Source organism: Mastigoproctus giganteus, chromosome 5 (assembly GCF_048544385.1).
Source record: "Mastigoproctus giganteus isolate SK-2022 chromosome 5, ASM4854438v1, whole genome shotgun sequence".
Lineage (NCBI taxonomy): Eukaryota > Metazoa > Arthropoda > Arachnida > Uropygi > Thelyphonidae > Mastigoproctus > Mastigoproctus giganteus.
The window spans coordinates 27,384,903-27,401,996 of NC_143579.1; the positions used below are offsets into that span (position 1 = coordinate 27,384,903).

The 17,094-nt window shown below is 35.4% G+C and overlaps 1 protein-coding gene across 3 annotated transcripts in view; it reads left to right on the plus strand.

The window, feature by feature from the left end:
- Nucleotides 1-17,094, plus strand: part of LOC150085261 (mortality factor 4-like protein 1) — a 261,359-nt gene that overhangs the window by 149,612 nt on the left and 94,653 nt on the right. For all 3 annotated transcript variants that reach the window (XM_090373949.1, XM_090373950.1, XM_090373951.1), the window contains 3 exons: nt 1,937-2,023; nt 7,802-7,896; nt 13,402-13,490. In XM_090373949.1, the coding sequence (XP_090230075.1) occupies nt 1,937-2,023; nt 7,802-7,896; nt 13,402-13,490 (271 nt within the window). The remainder of the gene's footprint in view (nt 1-1,936; nt 2,024-7,801; nt 7,897-13,401; nt 13,491-17,094) is intronic.

Below are 17,094 nucleotides of genomic sequence, written 5' to 3' on the forward strand. Positions count from 1 at the left end.
CTTCAAATTAAAGTTTAAACTATGCCAAAGAATGTGAAAACAGAGCAGCTGAAAGACGTTTTGGTCCTCCAACTGAGAAAGTGATAGTTTGACATTGTAATCAATAAGCAGTTTGCACTATTATGTATACAATACAATTTTTTTCAAAATTCTAAAATCTGAATGCATCTTATGATCTGGCAAATATGGTATACATGTTTTTTTTTATTATTATTACATAAAATAATATTCCAGCATAAAAAAAAAATATATATATATATATATTTATATATATAAGAAAAGGGATAAAGTTTTTTCATAATATTTGGAAATTTTTTTTTTTATTCTGTCAAATATGCAGTTATAAAATTGACTCGTAGTAAAAAGAATATTTTCATAGTAAATTAAACTTTATATGGCAATATAATTAAAAAATAAATAACTTAACAGTTATTGAAAAGTAATTTATGTTTTACTTGCAAATAAATATTTAATGACTTGGATGTGATTGCTTTTCCTGGAATAAAAGTTTAATATTTGGGATAACTGGTGTTACCTGTAAGCAGAGATCTGCTACCATATCTCAGTGGTCAGGCATGAGGGTGCATAATTATGTGCACTTTGAGTGACCATGGTTCGAGCCTATGCACCTGCTAAATATGGTGCTGTTTCTTCTTATCTGTCTTGTTCACAAAATAGTACAAGATCATAGTATTTCTGTATTTATTTTTTGTGTCCATGCTTAAAGAATATATACTGTTGCAAAAGGAATAAGATGTCTCAAGGCTCAAATAGAAACTTATGGGTGTTGTAAAAGCTAACTCCAGAAATTCATAAGTTCTACTTGTTGGAATTTTGTTTTTTATATGAAGCAAACTGAAATATCTATAAGTTGTTTTTATTTTAAAGATAATTTAATTAAATTTTAAGGCTCATTGTGTATTAGCATTAGCATTAGTAGAGGCATTTGATGCAAGAAAGCAAGCTTATGCAGCATCAGCCAAAAAAAAAAAAAAAAAAAAAAAACCCACTTCCACTTCACCCCTCTGTTCGTTCAAAATACCTGTCCAGCTGAGCCTTAAACTTATTTAGGCTATCAACCTCCACCACAAGGGATGGAAGTCTGTTCCACCAACCAACCACCCGCTGGCTAAAGGCAAATTTCCGCACGTCTATCCTACATCTGTCTTTCCTCAATTTGAATTTATGCCCTCTCAGGTGATTTTTCTGAGCTAGAGGAAGAATCCCATCAGCATTGAGCATGCTTAAACCATTCAAGGCTTTATACACCTCTATCAGATCACCTCGCTGGTGCCTAGTCTCCAGACACTGTAATTTGCAAAACTTAAGCCTTTCTTCGTAAGAGCACCCCTTTGTTCCATTCACTAATCTTGTTGCCCTTCTCTGTACTCGTTCCAGCAGCTCTACATCCTTCTTGAAATGAGGCCTCCAGACCTGTATACAGTACTCTAGGTGTGGCCTGACCATCGCCTTATACAATGGAATAATCACCTCCTTATCCCTGCTGGAAATGCAGTGACTCATTGAACTAGGTAGCTCAAAGAAACACTAGTTTCAGTGTACTTTTAAAAATATTTCATTATATGTGTTAATTTCCAAGTGGGAATCCCATTAACTTTTCAAAGAACCTAGTTAGAGAACCTTGAGTCAGCCCATTCCCTCACCACCTAAAAATAACTACAGAAATCGCATCTGAAGACTACCCATCATGGGAACAGCATGTAATGAGATTTTGATGTACACTTCCTTTCCTAACTTGTTTCTTTATACTCTTACTAGCTAATGTATCATTACAATCAAATAATGTAATACTGCAGTCATGATAAATGCAAACCTAATCAGATATGTTTAAAAAATTTACAAAACCCTTTTGTGTGATTTTTTTTTTTTTTTTTTTTTTCCTTTTTATTTATATTATATGTATGTTTATTTGTAGTTGGGATGAATGGGTTCCAGAAAGCAGAGTTCTGAAGTACAATGAAGCTAATTTACAGAAACAAAAGGAGCTGGAAAAGGCACACTTGTAAGTTTTCTTAATTAAAATGTTATTCATTAATATTCATTTATAAGCATTATATTCAGGTTTCGTGATCTGACCTCTTATAACTACAGAAATTTGTCAACCAGAATTTAGCAATTTTTAATGGATGATTCTTGCATTGTAGAACTTGTATAACAATTTCTATTGTTTTACAAATTCTGAAAAATGCCATATGGGAAAAAATGTGAAAAGACAATATATGAGATGTGAACAAAATGTTTGAAGAATGACTTTGTAACTTAAAATTTCAGTGCTGTTGCAACGTGTTTGGTGACTCATCTAGACACAGTAATGCATGAATCACCCATTTATCTGCAGTCATTAAATTAGTATACGTTGAATAGAAGATTTTGTGTTTCATTGCATTTTAAATGATCGATTTTTACTGAGCAGCCAGTTTACGTAAAATTTTATTTCAAATTCAGTTTGGCAAGTGTATAGGTTATCGAGTGCAACAGAAACCCAAGGAATGCTAAACACTTTCAGAGAAAATGCTGTATTATTCAGAGGCTTTTTGTGGTTCGCAAACTTTAAAAGGGTCGCTTGTCAATGAACATCAGTCTGGCCACCATTCGATGATTCAGTCACTCATGTTAATGATCTGATCACAAGTTATTGACATTTAACTATTGCAAAATTGCTAGTGAAATTGGTATTTCTTATGAGAGATACCATTCAGTTTTAACACTATTTGGAATGCAACACATTCACTTCTAGCTTGTATCTGTATCCTCATTGATGATCATAGAGTGGTGATTTCTTGCAATTCAGGTTGCCACTGCTGACCTACCCTGTTTCTCTGATGATTACTAGCAATGAACTGTGGATGTTTGACTGCGACTTCAAAATAAGAGCCCAGTCCTCTCAGTGGAAGGCTTATCTTTTCTGAGGTCCAACAAAAAAAGAAACAAGACAATCTCAATCAAGTGTGATCAAATTTGTCCGATGCATCAAACAACGAATCAGGAATACTAAAAAACAGTTTTCTGGCAATTGTGCGATGATTTCGGAAAAAACTATACTTGGATTTCGGGAAAGCTTTTGATGCTGTTGTACATAAAAGACTGCCGTGCAAACTGGAGCAATGTGGCATTAAGGGCAAGTTTGGTCCTTGAGGTTGTCACAGACATTCTCTCAGATATGCCAGAGAAGCTGAACTTGCTATCTGGGTGTCTAAAACGCTGATAGAACTGATATTCAAGTCAAGTGGACCCAATTTCGGCAAAGTCCGGACGGTCTGTGACAGCCAGATCCTTTGCGTGCATCTTAATGATGGTGGGACTGTTAGTAATCCTGGGTATAACCTCCATGCACAAGCACACCGTGGGTGACCAACGTAAGCAGGGGTCGAGGTGTGGCACCCACACCACGTGGAAGAATGCTGCCCCTCTGTGTTACCAAGCAATACATGAGTGACTGAATCATCGAATGGTGGCCAGACTGATGTTCATTGACAAGTGACCCTTTTAAAGTTTGCGAACCACAAAAAGTCTCTGAATAATACAATACAGCATTTTCTCTGAAAGTGTTTAGCATTTCTTGGGTTTCTGTTGCACTCGATAACCTATACACTTGCCAAACTGAATTTAAAATAAAATTTTACGTAAACTGGCTGCTCAGTAAAAATCGATCATTTAAAATGCAATGAAACACAAAATCTTCTATTCAACGTATACTAATTTAATGACTGCAGATAAATGGGTGATTCATGCATTACTGTGTCTAGATGAGTCGCCAAACACGTTGCAACAGCACTGAAATTTTAAGTTACAAAGTCAGTCTTCAAACATTTTGTTCACATTTCATATATTGTCTTTTTACATTTTTTTCCCATATGGTATTTTGCAGAATCTGTAAAACAATAGAAATTGTTATACAAGTTCTACTATGCAAGAATCATCCATTAAAAATTGCTAAATTCTGGTTGACAAATTTCTGTGAAGCTTGAAGTGGTGGAACCCATGTTTAGTCTCCAGAGCTAAGTTCCAGTCAACCCTTCCCCATCTCTTCCATCATGCAGTATGACTGATGACTTTTGAGGTTATGGTGAATATCATGGCGAGATCCAATCCTGCTTACATTTCGAAGGTACAGCTCTAAAACGGTGTTCGCAAGCCAGCCACTAGTTAGTACACCGGACCGAACCTATTGGTAACTCTTTATGAGGCTTTCAGATCAGCTAGTGTATAATCTTGCTACCTCTACTCTGCCAGATAGTGACTGGAGGGAGTCCGAATAGTGTGTATGGGTGGGGAGCATTGTCGAGGCCACGTTATATCAGGGATCTGGGTATATTCTTACCATGTGTACGCCATATTCAAAAATTTCATTACTTCATACAGCATGTCCCCCCACTTTTTCTCACTATTGAATACACCATGAATTGTCAAACTAATAGAGTAAGCTTATCTGCAAAAAGATCTAAACCTCCCAAACATGTCCTAGTTCATTACACAAATATACATGGTCTCAATTCTAATCTCAACAATGTCCATTTCCACTTGCAGTCTGCCAAACCCCTTGTACTTTTTCTGACAGAATCTCATTTATCAGTTTGAGTCAACTACTGCTCATCTCAGTTGTCCAAATTATTCACTGTATGATTCCTTTTGCCTCAAAGGTGGTACTTGTGCAAAATACCACCTTTGAGGTACTTGGCCTGTCAAGCTCTCAGCTGCCCAACCCAACGCCAGAGCTCACTCCTGGTCATCAGGCAACACAGCGGCAATCTCCAAGGCAGAATGCGCTAGTCCCAAAGGAACTAGTTATTGTTGGTGACTCTATTGTCAGGGAGACAGGGAATATATTGTGTAAAAAGGATACAGGACCAGGGTATGTCTGCCAGGGGCAAAAGTTGATGACGTTGTAAAGTATATATCATCTTTTAAGGGCACAAAAGGTGATATTGTTGTACACATTGGCATCAATGACGTTAAGAGTAGTAGTAGTGGTGGCATGTGATGCAAGAAAGCAAGTGTCTGAGCATATGCAGCATCAGCCAAAAAAAAAAATCACACCATTCCCTCCAAATGCCTGTCCAGTTCGTCCTTAAATTTATTCAGCCTATCAACTTCCACAACGACAGATGGAAGTTTGTTCCAGCAATTAACCACCCGCTGGCTAAAGGCAAATTTCCACACATCTATTCTACATCTGTCTTTTCTTAATTTGAATTTACGCCCCCTTAGGTTCGTAATCTGAACAAGTGGAAGGATCCCATCAGAATTCAGCGTGCTCAACCCATTCAAGGCCTTATACACCTCAATCAGATCACCGTGCAGGTGCCTAGTCTCCAGCCACTGCAATTAACAGAACTTAAGCCTCTCTTGGTAAGAGGATCCCTTCATTCCCCTCACCAATCTTGTTGTCCTTCTCTGTACACGCTCGAGCAAATCTACATCCTTCCTAAAATGAGGCCTTCAGACCTGTACGCAGTGCTCAAGGCGTGGCCTGACCGTTGCCTTATACAGAGGGACAATCACCTCCTTTTCCCTGCTAGCAAAATTCCTATATATCATTGACAAAACCCCATGATCTGCCCTGGCAGCCTGTCTGCATTGCTCAGAAAACTTCATATCTGACTGCACAATTACTCCCAGGTCTTTTTCATTTTCTACCACCTTAAGTGTAGTACCACACAGTTGGTACGTTTCTCTGGTTACTTCTATCCATATGCAGTACTTTGCATTTGTCAAGGTTAAACTTCAGTTGCCACTTCTTAGCCCATCTTTTTCTTGGCGCAGTATAACCGTAATCGTTTTTGTGCCAATAAAATCAAAATCAATCAATCGATCAACCTTTTTGACTTGGCGCATTATAGCATTAGATGCTAATGTGCCATAAAATCCTTAAACAAACAACCAATCTTAGCCCATCTGCCCAGATTATCGAGATCCTGTTGCAGTAGCACACTGTCATTAAGAATCCTGCCAACCTTTGTATCATCTGCAAACTTCGACACTAAGCCTGATATACCTTCATCAGTATCATTGATAAATATACAAAACAACAGAGGACCCAACACCAAACCCTGTGTGATTCCACTAATAACAATAGTCCCCGAAGAGCAGCACCCATTGATTACCACCCTCTGTCTTCTCCCACTCAACCATCCTCTTATCCATTGTAGCAACTTACCCTTAATACCATTCTGCTCCAATTTGTACAATAGTCTTCCATGCACAACAGTGTCAAAAGCTTTCCTGAAATCTAAATATATGATATCAAAATTATTTTTTGCATCCAGTTCCTTTGTAACCACATCATAATATCCTATCAAATTTGTCAGACAAGATTTTCCCTTAACAAACCCATGCTGTGTCTGGATTATTGCTGCATCTTGTCTAGATTTGGCATACTTATCTTCAGCTTGCCATATAACCACATCCTTAAGTTCATTGTACAAGTAATATAAGAGATATGTGGAGCCCAATTTTTTCTTGGTCCCCGATCTTGCAGCTGAAGTACAATGAATATGCAACTTTCGTGGCATTGTATATTTTCTTTCTCTGGGTTTTTTGGGGTTAAGTGTCCGCAAATATAGCAGAATTTGTCTGAGTGATTGACGCAAGTTCTGTGCTCCATCTTCTCCATTTTAACAATGCATTAACCTAAAAACAGTAAAAGCAATTGGTAAATTTGAACAGAAGGTGAACAGAATGTGACCTCCCATAATGCGCAGTCTTTATAGCGGTCGTATACTCCCTGGTTTTTTAAACGTCGCCCCGTCTCCCGTCAGTGCATCTAGTCATAATACTATCGACAGGGATATGCATTTACACCCCCTGTTTGAGGCGGTTGTCCTCAGACGTGATTATCGATTTCGTATGGCACGCTCCCAAGCCACTTACATTTTCACTGCGCAAGTGGGAAATGCCGACTATGTGCCTGGTGAATCATGTGTTTGAGTGCCATGGGCCTTTTACTTAAGGATGTGTTGTGCTAGTAATAGTACACTGTTGAGGACAGAGACAGCGGTCTCCAAAAGCTTCAGTATTTTAGTATATTTTAACGATTTTAGCATTGTTTTTAATTATTTTAACTATTTTATTGTATTTATTGTAATAGTCTAGTTTAACCATTATTTGTATCATATTTATTTTATTTTATTATATTTTACAGTAAAAATTTTTAACCGCTTGGCTGGTGTTTAAGTGTAATTATTTCAATATCTTTATTTCTTACCTAAGCTGTATAGGCTTCCACATGTCTTTTAAGCTTATTTTTAACGATGGAACTCTTTGTCTTAAAACCTGTGTTATAGATAACAAATTTCTCTTCTTCAGTAGAATTTATCTGGTTTCCTACACTTCTTGCTTTACTTAATTCGTTCTTTATTTCCATGTTCAGCTTTCTATCGTTGTAGAAACCCTTGAGTTAGATTAAGTGACATTTAGGAAAGTTTCTAAAGTGAAGTTTAATGAAATTGCAGAGTTGCTTTGCTGCTCCGTTAGAACATGCCATAATCTTTCTGCAGTAGTTCATTTTACGTCCACTTTACTACCAGTGGAGCTGTACAATATTAAGTTTCAGAAAGGTGGAATTTTCGAAAATCCAGCATAGATTGAGACCTGGTGTAGTTGGATTTATGAGGTTTTATTTAATCTTTTTTTTTTTTTTTTTTTTGTATTTTGTACTTTCAAATGATAGTTATTCCATCTCTTAATATTTAATTGCTTTAAACATCTTCGCCACTCAAGAAATCAATTTAAATGGAAAAGAAATCAATAATGGATTTATTATTTTTTTTTTTTTTTACAGAAAAACAAAGAAGCCTAAAGCACCTAAAACCAAAAAAGAAACAGAAAAAGAGAGGTCAGTTACACCATCACAAGAAAAGCAACCAAAGCCAAAAGGTAATTTATAAAAAAATGTATTAAACCATATTAATTCTTGATTATTAATTACTACTACTTTCTAGGAGTTAAATTCTCATGCTGCCTTGGGACTCACGAGTGATTGGTGGGGAAGACGTTCAAACAAAATTAATAATGGTATATCAATAAGGTTGTTACACACATTGCTTGTAACTGACTAATTCAGTAAACTGAAAAGACCAGAAATGGACAATATATGGACGATAAACAAGTAAGAAAATATGCTTCATTGAGTTGTCATCTAACAAAGATGTTCAATCCAAGTTGAGGGGGAATGCCTACATGCCAATTCTTCTGATTTAGTCAGAAGTTTTGCAATAATCATGAAGTTTTCAAACAAGTTTAATTGAGTTTGTATTATTTTTAAAATGAATGTATGTTGTTGCAAATTATTGAATTTAATTATATGCATTTAAAAGCTGATGCTGTGTGGTTTTTTTTTTTTTCCCTTTTCAATTATTTAAAATTCTTCACTATAGCCTTGTCATTTGTTCAGTCTTTAGTGTTCATTATCAGCACTTTGGATGGTTGGGAAAGAACTAAATGGAAGAGAGAATTCACATTGCTGTCTTGCTTCATCATGACAACAATGCTCCTCTACACAACTATAATAAAGTGATTGAGGGATGCAGATTCTGGGAGGTAAACTACTCCCCTGCAGTTCAAACCTGGCCATCAGTAATTATTATTAGCCCTATGGCACAAGGAAGCCTGAAGCTTTTGCTGCACCAGCTAAAAAAAAAAAAAATTCTGAGTTATTCAGAGAGAGAGAGAGAGAGAGAAAACAAGAGTCAGAAGTAGAAGGGAATCACCAAGAAAGAGAAGCATGATAATATCCAGCTCAGGATCCTGGGTGTGCCAAGCCCATACTCACCAGATGTAAGCCCCTGGGGTTATAAACATCTATGGTTTAAAGCTCTAAATCACTGCTGAATTTTTCAAGTTGGTGGTCAAAGTAGAAGTCCTCATACTACAGTAGATTTTCATTGCATTGATTTCAAGTGATCAAAATATCAAAACTTTGTAAATGGTTTTTCAGTGATTAGAATAAAGGCTTCTTTTTTTCTGGGTATTTCCTCTTTGCTCTCAAAATGGAGGAAATGTATTGAACTCAAAGGAATATATATATATATATTGAGAAAAAATTTAAAAATATATAAAATAATTTTAAGCTATGTTTTTTCTTTATTACCAAGTTAGATAACATTTTGCATGTGTATATGCATGTATATTACCCTTTTTTGAAATTAGAAAAGGGAAGTAATGTTTGCATTTTGTAGTTTGTGCTAAGCAACATTCATACAGCGACTCCCCGACTTACGCAAGGGTTGCATTATGTGGAACTCTACGTAAGTCAAATTTTACGTAAGTCGGAATTTCCCTAAATGCTTATGCAGCACTCGCAACAGTGCACACTGAATTTGATTGAAGAAAAGAAGAAATGTTCAGCAAACATGTAAATAGAATTATTTATTGAATTTTTTTATCTCATGCGCAGGTAAAATTACAAAATTAAGAGAGGAGTAAGGCATAACATCAGCAGGTTCTACCTGTCAAGCATCATTGCCAGAATTAACTCTCCAGCTGATAAGCACGACACTGGAAGTTGAGGGCTTTGGAGATTTAGAATGGGTTTTTTCCAACACATCACAAAATTTCTCTGCGGGTGCAGAATCGGCACTGGTGACTTCACCGTACTTATCCTTAATATCTAAATACTTCTTGCTTTTGCATGAATGGCCATTAGACTCAGGGGCACTTGCTTCTGAATCTGATTTTCCATCCATATTATTAATAGCTTTTCCATCTTCGATATAGCACCCAAACACTGTTTTTTGATCACTGTTGATCTTAAATGCATTGATCCTTTAACGTGTTCTTTTATACGTGCACTGTCCCTTAAAATAGTATTCACTGTTGAAGTAGCGAGACCTAATTCCGTGCAATAGATGACAAACTTTATCCTGCTTTGTACTTCTTAATTAATCATCTTCATTTCTAAATCAATTTTGTTTTGTTTCCTAGCACTGCCAGCACTTGTACTTTCCATTGGTCCCTTTCCCTTCACATTGTAATACTTAAAAAGGAATGAAGAGAATATTCTGAAAATTTATATATGTTTTTTATATGCTTGAAGATTTCAGTGAAGGGTGAATTCAATTCTGTGCTTAATTAAGTGGGTGAATAACAAGAGCAGTGTTGAGATATCTTTGACCAGGGCAAGCACATTGTATTGTGAAACAAAAAATCAAAGTGGAAGTGGAAGAATTGCTATTGAAGATATTGCCACTGCATCCAAGATTAGTGTTGGTTTGGTGCATACTGTCATTAGTGAGGGATTGCACTTTTGAAAAGTGTATCCTCACTGAATTCCTTAGCAATTAATACCAGAACTGAGGGTATGGTGACTTAATATGTGTTCTGCACTTGTTGAATGGTATTCCCAAGAAAATGATTCCTTCTTAGAACATATAGTGACCAGAGATGAATTCTGGATTCACTATTACACACCAGAAAGGAAAATGTGTGACACCATGTGGGTTTGCTTTAACCGACAAAAATTGAAACTAAAGCATCATCCTGAAAAGTGTTGCTCACTGTACTCTGGGATCATAAAGGAATAATTCTGGAACCTTATTTGCCGAAGGGAGAAACAGTGATGAGTGACCAACACTAATGTGTTCTGAACCATTTAAAGCCAGAAATTCAAAAGAAAAATCTCAGTTTGCTGTCCTCAAAGATGAAGTTTAGGTATTACCCTGTCCTCCTTTTTCAAAATATGAAAATGGAGGATTTACTAAGAGGACATCACTTCTTGTCAGATTAAGAGCTCAAAGCAGCAGTGCATGAATGGCTTCAACACCGACCACAAAACTTTCATGAGGAATCCAGGCATTAGTGCAGCTTTGCTTGAATGTAATGGAGACTTAGATGTTGATTGAGTGGCATGGTGCGTAGGTAATGTAAATGTATTAAAAGAAAAATGAAATACTTTTAAAAAGCCTATGTGAGATCTAACAATTTCCAACTGAAAATAAGCATATTTAGACCTCACTTAGGTGAAAAGTGCTTCATTACTCTTAATGTAATTGGGGCTACATTAAAAAGTGATATGCATGGTTTCCTTGTTGTTTGTGAAATACCACTTTTATTTAACCTTTGTGGTTTTTATTTGAGTGGCCTTTTTAAATATTGATAAATCTAGGCACATAGTTTGAGAAAAATGCCGTTATAGACTTCTGACCTAAATCCACTAGAACTTATGCAATGATCTGGAGAACTGAATCTAGGAATGGCTATCTCTTTTTGCAGCTGCCTACCACTATAAATTGGTTGGGCTTAAAAGTATTCCCAGGAGGATCACAGTTTTTGTTAAAGCCAACAGTGAGTGCACATATTAGTTTCCTGAACAGGCATAATTTTCATGAAAACTATTGCTATTTTTTTAAGAAGGTTCATACAAAGTTATTATATACTTGAATTTCTCTATAATGTTGAATTTTGAAGAAAATTTGTTGTTAATCTCTAAATAAAAAGTTTTGGTTGGTGGCCTTCTTCAATGTTTATTTTCCAAGAACAAACTTACAAAGCTGATCAAAAATTTGTAGAGTTAATACAGATGCAGCCAATATGAACAGTTAAATTATTTTATTATTTTTGTTAATAGGGACCATATAATTGGATGGAAGATGCAGTGAGGATTATTTGTAGAGTGCTGTTTCTTAAACTTCATTACTTTTGCAATAAGTTGAGATAGGCTCCCTTGATGGTTTCGCCCTATTTTTTATTTATAGTGGTGGTTCTAAAGGCTTCTTTGAATATTCTTCTGTGATAGGCGTTGGTAGAAAGGACTTTAATGTCAAAGTCCCATGTTCCTATACAATCCAAGGCATGTGTGTTCTAATCTTTTGCCAAGTCTTCTGTAAGATTTGCCTGCATATAAGCAGTTGCATGATCACTGTAGGAAATATTACAACTTGGACCTCTTGGGTTGTCTTTTTTTTTTTTTTTTTTTTTGTTGATCTTTTGTAACATTTGCTTCACTGACTTGAGTACTAGGTTCAGTCTTTGCGAAGGATTGATGGAATTTATGAATGGTATCTGTGGATATTGCAGAGTCCTTAGTCAAGTTACTTGGTCACACACTTTAAGTGTATGACTTGGCGCCATTTCTACTAGAGAAGGGATGGAATGAAAGAAATTTTAGGATGTGGCCAGTGACTGTAAGTTTGAATTTGACAAGGTTGTTTTGGATTTTTTTGTAAGGAGAATGTCCAGAAATAGAAATTGTTTGTTGATTTTAAATTCCATCTTGAAACTGATTGTTGTGGAAACTGTTTAGTTTATTGAAGAACTATGAGAGTTTCTTGTACCATTACTCCATATTAAGAAAATCCCTTCGGTGTAGCATATCCATGATTTTAATTTAAGAAATTGGTTGTTCTGGGAAAGGTTCTTCTGAATTTACTGATAAAGAGTTCAGTTTCAATTAGGAGAGGGAGTTTTTCATATTAAGACTAGAAATTTGCCTGAAACTTGGCTTTATTTATTTCATTAACATTAATCCTAGTTCCACAGTTTACTTTTATCAGTTTCTTAATTATTGCTGGCCCAAAGGTATAACATTGTCTTGAAATGTAGCCTGGTCATTAAGAGTATGTACTGAGGTTTTTCAGTAAAGATTCTTAATCTTATTTTTCACATGGTATTATTATTAATTTTATCTTTGAAACTAGTTATCAAAAGAACTGTCATCTACCATTGTGTGAATTAAAAGAGAAATAAAAACAAAGGTTTTATATATAATGGAGGCATGTGTCACTTTAAGTGGTTGCATGACTCTGAGTGATTATGATCCAGATGAGGAAAATGGATATGATTGAGACATATCTTGGAAATTTTTAACAAAATGCTAACATTGCTATTGTTCAATCAGTGCTCATGCTCCATTAGAAATTTCCAAGATCCCCCCCCCCCCCATTTGAATGAGAATTGCTCAGATCACTTGCTCACTCAAAATAATGTGTCTGTTACAGAAAAATCTTTGTTTTTATTTCTCTTTTTATTTACACATACGCAGGTGATGGTTCTTCCAAATAGTAATTTGTTAGTGTTTTTAATGGCTGTTATTTATTTAAATAGAATTGATTCAAGCAATATTCACGTTATTTCTGAATTTTTTTTTTTTTTTTTTTTTTTTTCATATTCTTTTATAAACAGTTTCATCAACAGCATTGAAGAGAATGAGTGCTGTAAAGAATTGAGGTTTTTTTCATTCTTGATTAGTTGTGAATATTTAGTGCATAAGGTTTAAACCATTAACTTAATCTTTTAAGAATATACTGTGTATTTTTGATTTAAATATCTCGTTTTCTCAATTCAAATTTTGTGGAATGAGTTGCTGTGAATTTGTAAAATGTCTGTATGTGTTAGAATATTGTTTACCTTTCCGTTAATGTTTGTAATTTTTTTGAAATGTCTTAGCAGTGGCATCTACACCACAACCGTCCGAGCCAACTTCAGCAGAAAGTCAGAGAAAGAAGAGAAGTCGGTTAGATCCCCATGTGGAATCTGTATGTAATTTAACATTCTCTTTTTATAAAATTTATTGTATGATAATTTGTTGACCTCTAGCCTACCATAAAATTGCCCAAATATGTCACACTTCTAAAATTAAGACCTTGAAATTAAAAATATATATATATATATATAATTACTATAGTAAGAGTATAATATGTACTATATAGGTACTGAAAGTGTATTTAAGCATGGGCATAACAGTATACAGTGGGCCATTAGGCCAAAAGAACTTTTAAAGACTAAGATAGCCTGTGTTGGTCTACATTGCCATAACCTAGAAATAAACATATAATTAGCAATAATATAATATAGAATACAACAATGATTATGTAGCTAATTATTGATATATAGATACATATAGGTGCTGAAAGTGTATTTAAACATAGGCATAACAATATACAGTGTGCCGTTAGGCCAAAAGAACTTTTAAAGACTAAGATAGCCTGTGTTGGTCTACATTGCCATACCTTAGAAATAAACATATAATTAGCAATAATGTAATATAAATATATAATATAGAATACAATAATGATTATATAGCTAATTATTGATATATAGATACATTGAGTTGCATATTTTGAACGAAACTTAAACAAAACCTAATACTTTACCAATACATAGATGATCTAATAGTAATAAATGAACCCAACTTTCTCAAAGATGTAGTTTAGCTCTACCCACCCAAATTAGTGATAGAATGTACAAATAAGCATAGTACCAATACAGCTACCTATCTAGATATAGAAATTTACATAGAAGATAAAACATTAAAACTAATAGAAATTTGGCAGGAAAGATGGAATTCCAGTGTGACCGGAGCTGTGACCAGGAGGTTTATTCCTGATGTAACTTTTAATATAGATTTCCCTCAGCGTGAATTGTTGAGGAGGCTTCCATCCTGCAGTGGGTTGATAATGGCTGCACTTTACTTTACTTTACTTTATAAGAAGAACAAGTGGTTTAATTTGAGAATGGAGACTTCTTTCTTATTAACTGGTAATGAATCCTTGAAGGGCAAGTTGTGCGAGCTAGGGATAGTCTGACCCATATTGTGTTTGTCAGGCTTGGGACTATGTGTTATTTGATTGTTCAGTTTACAATCAGATCAGAATTAATCTGGTAAATGTGGTGGTTGATTTATGCAGAGGTAATGAACATAAATTGTTATTTAGTTTTGATTATTTTCAGGCATTTCAGGAGTTTGCCAGAAGAGCTTTTCAGAAGAGGAGGCAATGTACTGATTGACAGTGGTTAAGTGTAGCAGTTTCTTTCTATACACTTATCTATGCTGTCATCAGCTTTTTTTTTTTTTTTTCTTTTTTTCTGGCGTCTTATAATGCTAAGATGCGGGATTATTGCTGCGTCAGTCTAGATAAGTGGGGGTTCTCTCTCTTGCAGGCAGTCAAGGGGGGGTGGGGTTTGTTTGCTGGCATCATGAATTGATGTGAGATTTACTCCAGACTGCTTGCATACATGTTTTTTTTTGTTTGTGTGCTTCCTGGTGTGGGCAGCCACGATACAGGGAAGGTGACACCTATCGGTATTTCACTTCATCCGATGGGTGTGGAGTTCATGCATTGTGCACAGACAGGAAAAGTTGATCCAGTCCTGGCTCTAGGGATGGGCACTGGGAAGCAATCGGCGTTTGCTCCCCAGTGGCAGAGTAGCTTTTTTTTTTTTAACTATTGGTAGATGTTCTACTTGATACTGATCATATGGTGGAGATGGACTTTAAGTCTTGGTGCCACCATACATACATTAATATACTATGACTATGTAATAGCACCACAAATAAGGTTAGGGAGGTTAAGGCTAAGTATGAGAAAGCCTTGGCTAAGAGAGCAAAGAATAGTAACAAGCAGTTTTTCACATGTGAATACAAAGAGAAGAAAATGAATTGGATCGCACCCTTGTGTACTGGACATAGGAAGGGCACCTCCATAGCCAGGTGGGCAGGAGCAGCAAGGTCTAATCAAGAAGCATAGCACACGCTTCTTGATTAGACCGGGGTTCGAGCCCGTGACCACCAAATACGGAGGATGCAGAAAGGTCAGGGAATGACCACCGCACATCCCCGGAGCAATATGGCCTTAGTTGCTAATGCTTCTAATAACCAAATAACAAACTGGACATAGGAAAGTCTTAGATAACCAAGTTGATGTTTCTGATGGGTTGAATCTTTTCATCGGTGTTCACTGACAAAAGATCCTTCGTGCTGAGAAGCTGTGCAAGTGAGACACATGAAATTATTGACTTCAAAATTACAGATGACTTTATTAGAAATACTTTAAAGCCTAAAGACAAGTAAGACTCCTGGAGTTGATGGCATATAACCAGTAATTTTGAGGGAGGCAGCCAGAGAGTGTATTGAACTGTTGAGGTTAATTATAAGAGCATCATTGGACTCTGGAGAGATTCCTTTGGATTGGAGAAGTGCCAATGCATCACCAGTACATAAAGGTGGTTCTAAGGGTGATGTCAGTAACTATTGCTGGTTTAGTTTGACTTCTATAGTAAGGAAAACCTTGGAGGCAGTGATTAAGTGCAATTCAGGGACATTTAGATACAAATGGCATTCTGAAGGACACACACAACCTGGTAAGCTTTTTTGACACAATTGCTCATGAATATATAAAAACAGATCGGTCAGAGAATAAATTACACTGCAGTGCAATTTTGCAATGTAGGTTAAAAACATTTTAAAAAGGTTGTAAGAGTTAAAACTTATTTCACCCACTTTAAAACCTATATAATCTTATTAATTGTTTGCCATATTTAAATTTCTGTGTTATGTTTTTTGTCATTAAATATCTTATAAATTAATCCATTGAATTTTCCATTGTGTAATTCATTCATTCATTATTTTAAATGACAAATATACTCTTACTATGTGTTTTTTAATAATGCTATACTTTAAAATAAAAATTTCAAGATTGTCGGTTTCTTATAGAAATTCCATGTTTCAAAATCAGACATGCTTACAGGGAATCTGATTTACAATGTACTACATAAATAGGAAATAAGGAACATCTAGATTATGAAATCAAAGGCCACACATTCTAACAGCCTTAAAAAACAATATATATATATATATATATATATATATTATTTTTAATTTTTTTATGTAACAGTACCTTAAGTTACACAATTACACGGTAGCCTTGAAAATCAGTTTCCATAGAAAATATTGTAATATGGCCGGGGTACATTCTGTATCAGACTTTGCATCTCCCCCCACCCCATCAATTATGTAATACTTTGGAAAGCCACAACCTGTGGAATGCATTCCTTCATACTCACTTTATTTAATTTTAGTTTTAGATGTATACTATTTGTTGTCAGGACCATTTTTGTTATATTTGGGCTGAAAGTTTTGATGTCTAAAATTGGACTAAATTAGAAATCAGAGCCTAAATACCCATTTAGGCTCTGATTTCTAAATTTTAATTTTGCATAACCATATCCCTTTTTCTCAACAAGAACTTTGTTCCTCTTTGGTTTAGTCTAAAAACGTCATCACTGTACTTCGAAAATTTCTGATCTTATTTGTGGTGTGGGGGGTATACAGTGGTTGTATGTGACATTCATTCTTTAGTA